This window comes from Gaeumannomyces tritici, assembly GCF_000145635.1.
Source record: "Gaeumannomyces tritici R3-111a-1 unplaced genomic scaffold supercont2.25, whole genome shotgun sequence".
Classification (NCBI taxonomy): domain Eukaryota; kingdom Fungi; phylum Ascomycota; class Sordariomycetes; order Magnaporthales; family Magnaporthaceae; genus Gaeumannomyces; species Gaeumannomyces tritici.
Window position 1 is genome coordinate 6,553 of NW_008804569.1, and position 5,531 is coordinate 12,083.

The 5,531-nt window shown below is 57.9% G+C and overlaps 1 protein-coding gene across 1 annotated transcript; it reads right to left on the minus strand.

The window, feature by feature from the left end:
* Positions 1-979: 979 nt before the first annotated feature.
* GGTG_13637 (hypothetical protein) lies at positions 980-4,308 on the minus strand. The gene is made up of 2 exons (XM_009231554.1): positions 1,536-4,308; positions 980-1,448 (listed from the first exon to the last, which is right to left on the minus strand). Exons 1-2 carry the CDS (start codon positions 2,958-2,960, stop codon positions 1,293-1,295), a joined length of 1,581 nt encoding a protein of 526 aa, XP_009229818.1. The 5' UTR covers positions 2,961-4,308; the 3' UTR covers positions 980-1,292.
* Positions 4,309-5,531: the final 1,223 nt, after the last annotated feature.

Here is a 5,531-nt window from a genome sequence, read left to right on the forward strand (position 1 = left end):
CTTCACGCTCCCCCCCCCCCCCCCCAAAACCGCATGGCCGCATATATTTGGGGCCGGCCGTGATGGAAGGCTGCCGCAGCTCCCCGTCGGCTTGCAGCGGCGGCGCTAAAGGTCCCGTACCGCGCGCGCGCACCCCCCGCTCTGTGCGTCCTCAAGTGTGCCCCGACACGGCCCCTCTCATGATTTTGCTTCCATTGTTTGACAGCCTCGCGGTAGAATTGCCTCCGTGTTTGCATATATATACCCCAACTGCCGAGGTCGGGCGCCCCCTCCTCCTCAGCCGCAACCGGGAGCCCAACCAAGGCGCTCTCCGGAATGCCACCCCGTCGGATACGGCTGGTTGGCTGGCTGGCTGGCTGGCTGGTGTAGCTCAATCAGTGGTTCATGCAGCAGAGTGGCATGGCGCCCAGCCGAGAAAGCCACCCGGCTGGCGGCATGTAGTGGCGGAGCGAGACTCGCAAGCGCCTCCCACAGCGTCAGGCCGTCCCCTTGTTATTACCATTACTATTATCAAAAAAAAAAAAAAAAAATTGTTGGGAGGCTCACGACAGGTACGTGAGTGATCTGGTTAAAATAGAGTAAAACGAGGACTGTGATAACCCCGCCGGTGTGAAAACTCTGAATAAAAAGAAGCAGAAGCCCATGTAGACCATACCAAAAGCCTTTAGGGTAGTAAGCAGGTTACGGTAAAACGGTAGACCATACCGGTAAATGCACATACGTAAAACGCAGCATAATTACCGTGCAGGTTAACAAAAACAATGCGGTGCCGGATCAACAGGCACAAGCTTGTACCAGCAAGATACACTAACCAACCCCCGAGCTCACGGCGCCGATCATCAGTGGATCCCAAGAGGAGCTACTTCAAGTTAGGGCCGGTAAACAAAGCCCCTCAAAGTTCATCTGGTTCCTTTTTCTCCCAAGGCTTTTCATGTTATATGGCAACACTGCATACTATCACGATGGTGGCCTTGCTGTTGGCTGATGTTGTTCTTGGTGCCGTCGCTATTGTTATTATTATTCCTATCCCTGTTCCTTTTTTCCTTTCCCATTCCCATTCCTGTTCCCGGTCCTGTCCCAACTCTTATTCCTTACAAACAATCAACGGCTGGCACGTTAAAAACACCCAAAGGGATAGATAGCATCCACGGGGAAAAAGACAAGGGAAAAAGGTATTCAGCATAACAGAACCTCCAAAGGCAAATACAAAGAGAAGCAAGCAACCCGCTAAACCCTTGAACGTTTCGCTAACCATGATTCCCCGGGGCGGGGGCCTCGTCGACATGTCTCGTTCACTCCACCTGTCCCTGTGGTGGCGGCGGTGGTGGTGGTGGTGGTGAAGGTACCGTTCCGTCACTGTCTGACCTTGGCTCCACGCTCTCGCCGCCCACTTGCGTGGTCGAGCCATCCTCGGCCGTCTTGCCGCATCCCTTGACTAGGCGGTGTCGCTGCGGGTTTCCAAGGGGAACACAAGTCAGCCCCCTCTGGTTCCTTTTTGGGGAAAAATTATTTTGATAGGGGCATCGTCTACGTACCTTGAGGGCGTCTTTACGGGAAAAGCTCTTGTCACAATAGTTGCACGGGAACGGCTTGACGGCAAGATGTATCCTCTTGTGTCTCTTGAGGTCGTGGTTCCTGTTGAAAGACTGGTTGCACTGGTCGCATCTAAACGGCCGGTCTTGGTGTCTCGACGCGGTCGGGTCCGTGTGCTGTTGGTACATGGGGTGCGGATTATGATGGGGCATTTGGTACATTCCACCAGTTGGCATCATCGACATTGGCTGGCCGGGGGTGCTGATATTCGACATGACGGAGCCCATGCCGTACTGCGAGTAAGGGTGATGCGGCCCTTGGGCCCGGGGTGGGCCGGCGTAGTTCATGTGTGGATGCATCATACCCCCAGAGGGTCCCATAGAAGTCATGCCACGCGAGATGGCAGCCGAAGTTGTCGGCGGAGGGTGCGAGGACAAGGAATGCGAGGCGAAGGACGGAAAGGACGGTGCCGGCGGGCCCGAGGTTTGCGGATACGAGTAGGGGGATTGTTGATACCTATCGCTCGAGGAGTTGGGGGGCGGCAGGGTTTGCGAAACCGAGGTGTGGGAGCCCATGATGGAATTTTGCTGCTGTGAAGGCAGCGTCGGCGGGTTTCCTGATAGGCTGCTACCCCCTCCGCCGCCTAGAGAGGAAGGGAAGGGAGGAAGCTGGTCCTGGGAGTATGATGGTACGGGCACGCTATCGGCACCGGTCGAGTGCTGCGAGGTTCTGAAATTGCCGTATGGCACACTGGGCGAGTAGTTCTGACTCCTCGAGCCGCCGCTATGATAAGGTGACGACGACGGCTGCATCAGCGTCTGGCTCTGGCTGTGGTTCTGGTTCTGGCTGTGGTTCTGGTTCTGGCTGTGGCTCTGGTTCTGGCTCGCTATCGAGCTCAGGGTGTAGCCAGAGCCGCTGCCGGGAGTTGGCCACGAGCCAGCTTGCTGGTAAAACGGCGGCGCGGCTGTGTGAGAAGTCGACTGGGAGCTTTGCGAGCTGGCAGAGTTGATTCCTGAGGAGAGTGGGTTCAGCGCCTCGCTAGCTACCCCTTTTGCGGGCGTCAGAACACTGGAGACGGGTGGCAAATGTTGGGGGGCTTGAAGCCCAGACGCTGGGCCCGTAGGATGACTACCATAGGAGACGGAGCGTCCGATGGCAGCACCCAGGGCGCCTGGCCGTTCGGCTGGCGGGAAGGGCGCTTGAGGATCCATGTAGCCCGTTGCGGGGGACTGGTGGTGGGAGGCAGGAGAAGAAACGATAGGAGTAGTAGAGGCATTAGCAGAGGAATGGTTTTGCGTACTTGGAACCTCGGGCGAACGCGTCGAGGACAGATTGTTCAAGGGAGGCAACCCCGACGTGGATCCAGGTCTCCTAGTTGTGAAGCCCGGAGGGGTATCCATATTGTGACCAGAAAATCCGCCGACCATGGAGTTCTGAGCTGGCGAGCAAGGAACCCGTGGCCTGCTGCCGTTGGCGGTGTCGTGGTCCCCCGAAGGATCGCAGCCAGGAGCCTGGCCTGTGGCTCCGGCGTCGGCACCCGGGCGAGGCAGGGTGGGCGAGAGGTCGTTGGAGGCGCCCCTGACGAGAACGGCTGGATGGAATGGAGGGCGTTGGCTGGAAGCCTCGGGAACCTCTGGGGGCGCCGTCGTCGATCGTGGGGAGGAGAGGGATGGAACAAGACCAACCCTCTCTAGAGCAGAAAGTAGGTGCGTGTGGGCGTTGCCCGAGAGGCGTTCTGGAGGCGCTCGGTGCCTGGCGGATGATGGTGTGTGTGTGTGTGTGTGTGTGTGTGTGGTGAGAAGTGACGGGCGCCAAAGGTCGGGCTGTGGTAGTGGTCGCCAAACAAAAGCCTCGGTTCGAGTTGGTATCCAAAGTCCAGAGGAAGTCGCGAATGGCAGGCTCGGGGAGGCTCAGCGCCTCTTATGTTTCTACTGCTCTAGAGATAGTGTTGCTGGTGACGGAGAAAGCCAGGGAAGGCTCTGCCGAGCCTTGCGGGAGGGTGTGGTAGAGTTCGTGTGAGGGTTGTCAGGGTTTGAGGCCCCCGGATTTGGGGCTTGAAGTATCCGGCTCAAAGTGCGCCCCTGGTCCAAGGTTTGGTATGCCGCCGGCACACGCCTTCCAAGGCGTCACGCTTGGGGTTCTCTGAGTGGTGCCGGTGCTTGGTAGTGGCTGCTCCGAGGTTGGAGCCTTTTCAAAAGCGTAGATCTTTTGATGGCGGGCCGGGAGGCGCTTGCTAAGTTATATGCCCACATTTGCCAGTGGAGGCCACAAGCGCGCAGTTGTCTTGTCCGGCCGGTACCTGATAAAAAAAGAAAGAAAAAAAAGAAAAAAAAAAGGAGCTGGTAGTCTGGTGCCTCTGATGGCAGGACCGCCGTCGCCGCCGCTTGTATAGCGCAGCCGCAGCGCCCTTGTGGTGTTGGGGGGTGATGATGGCGCGGAGGAGGAGCGATTTCTTTTTTATTTTTCTTTTCTTTTTTTCCTTGAGCAGGCGGGTAGTCTTGGGGATTTCCTCTTTTGATTTTCCCAGGTTCTTGTTGCTTGGGTCTGCCAGCTGCCAGGCTCTCTTGGTCTGTCTGGGCCTGGCTCCGCGGAGGGAGGGAGGGTGTGCCTGTTTCGCTTCCAATGGGATGGGTGCGGGAAGAGGATACAACGACTTGGAGCGTAGTTGGCCGGGTCATACAAAGAACCAATGCGCCCTGCGGGACAGGGGGAAGGGTGCGAGTGGGACCAAGGCGCAAGCTGGGTGCTGGGGGGTATGGATGGGCCCTGGCTCCCTTGTGTCCCGCCGCCACGGGACGTGGTTGGTGGTCGGGGCTAGTCTAGTAGCGCGGGTGATGGGCGCTGGGTTGTTGCTATTCACCAAGGGGGTTAAGGCCCGCAGCAAGGGAAGACGCAGCCAATCTGCCTGCCGCCCGTGCTTGGCGCCGGCCCAGGAGAGCACGGGGATGGTGGTGGTAATGGCGGTAGTGGTGGTAGTGGTGGCAGTAGTGGGGGGAGCAGTCGAGACGGGACGGAAAGGGCGTTCGTCCGTCCCAACAAGGACAGGCAAGCTGAACCCAGGAAGGGCGACACAAGACGACAAAGAGACGAGACGGCTCTGGTGCTGGTCCCAGTTCCAGGTCCTGGGGAGGAGCGCACAGGGATGGTCCCAGTCGGAGTTGAGAAATTGGCGGGCCAGTGAGGCTGCGGCGAGCGAGTAATAATAATGGAGGGCAGGGCAGGGAAGGTGGTGTAGGTGTTAAAGGTGTAGGTGTTGGAGGTGTAGGTGTTAGAGGTGTAGGTGCTAGAGGTGTAGGTGCTAGAGGTGTATGAGTTGAGAGGTAGTAGGTGCACGTATTAGACGGAGTGGACGGCAGGCTGCAAACAGTACACCTGGGACAGAGCACTGGGTACAGTGGTGGCGGGTGTGCCTTCCCCAACAGGGCTTGGTGCAGGCTGACGATTTGAGGGAAGGGGCGCCGGGGAGGTCTTTCCTCGAGAGCAGGAGCTGCACGGTGTTGGCGGCGAGTGGGAGTTGGCTGAGTCTGAGTGCTGAGTTGGCTGAGTTGGCTGATGGGATAGCAAAGACGAACTTTAGCCAGCCGTTGGTCCACCACAAAAAAACGATCGAGGCACCTTTTGATGCTCCCTATTGCTTCTTGTTGGCTTCCCCTCTTTCGAGCCTCGGGGAGAGAACCCTAGTACCTGTTCTCCTCTATATACTGTTGCGCCCCGAGATTGAGGGCCAGCTGGTCCGCCTCTTCTCTGCCCGCAGTTCGCAACACAAACTCTTCGGTTGCGTATTGCTTGGAGATGCGCGGGTTGCAATGATGCGCAGAATACGGCTCACAGCACACGAAAATACAGGACAGCACGCTTCGGTGACGCAGTCGGTTGGAGCGCATTCGAGCTCTAGGTTTACGCAAGAGGAAATGGTGCGCTCCTCCCCCGAGTCAAAGCCCCCACGTCTCGGCCACCAGGGTGATGACGAAGTGACTCAAACAAGCACCCTAGTTTTT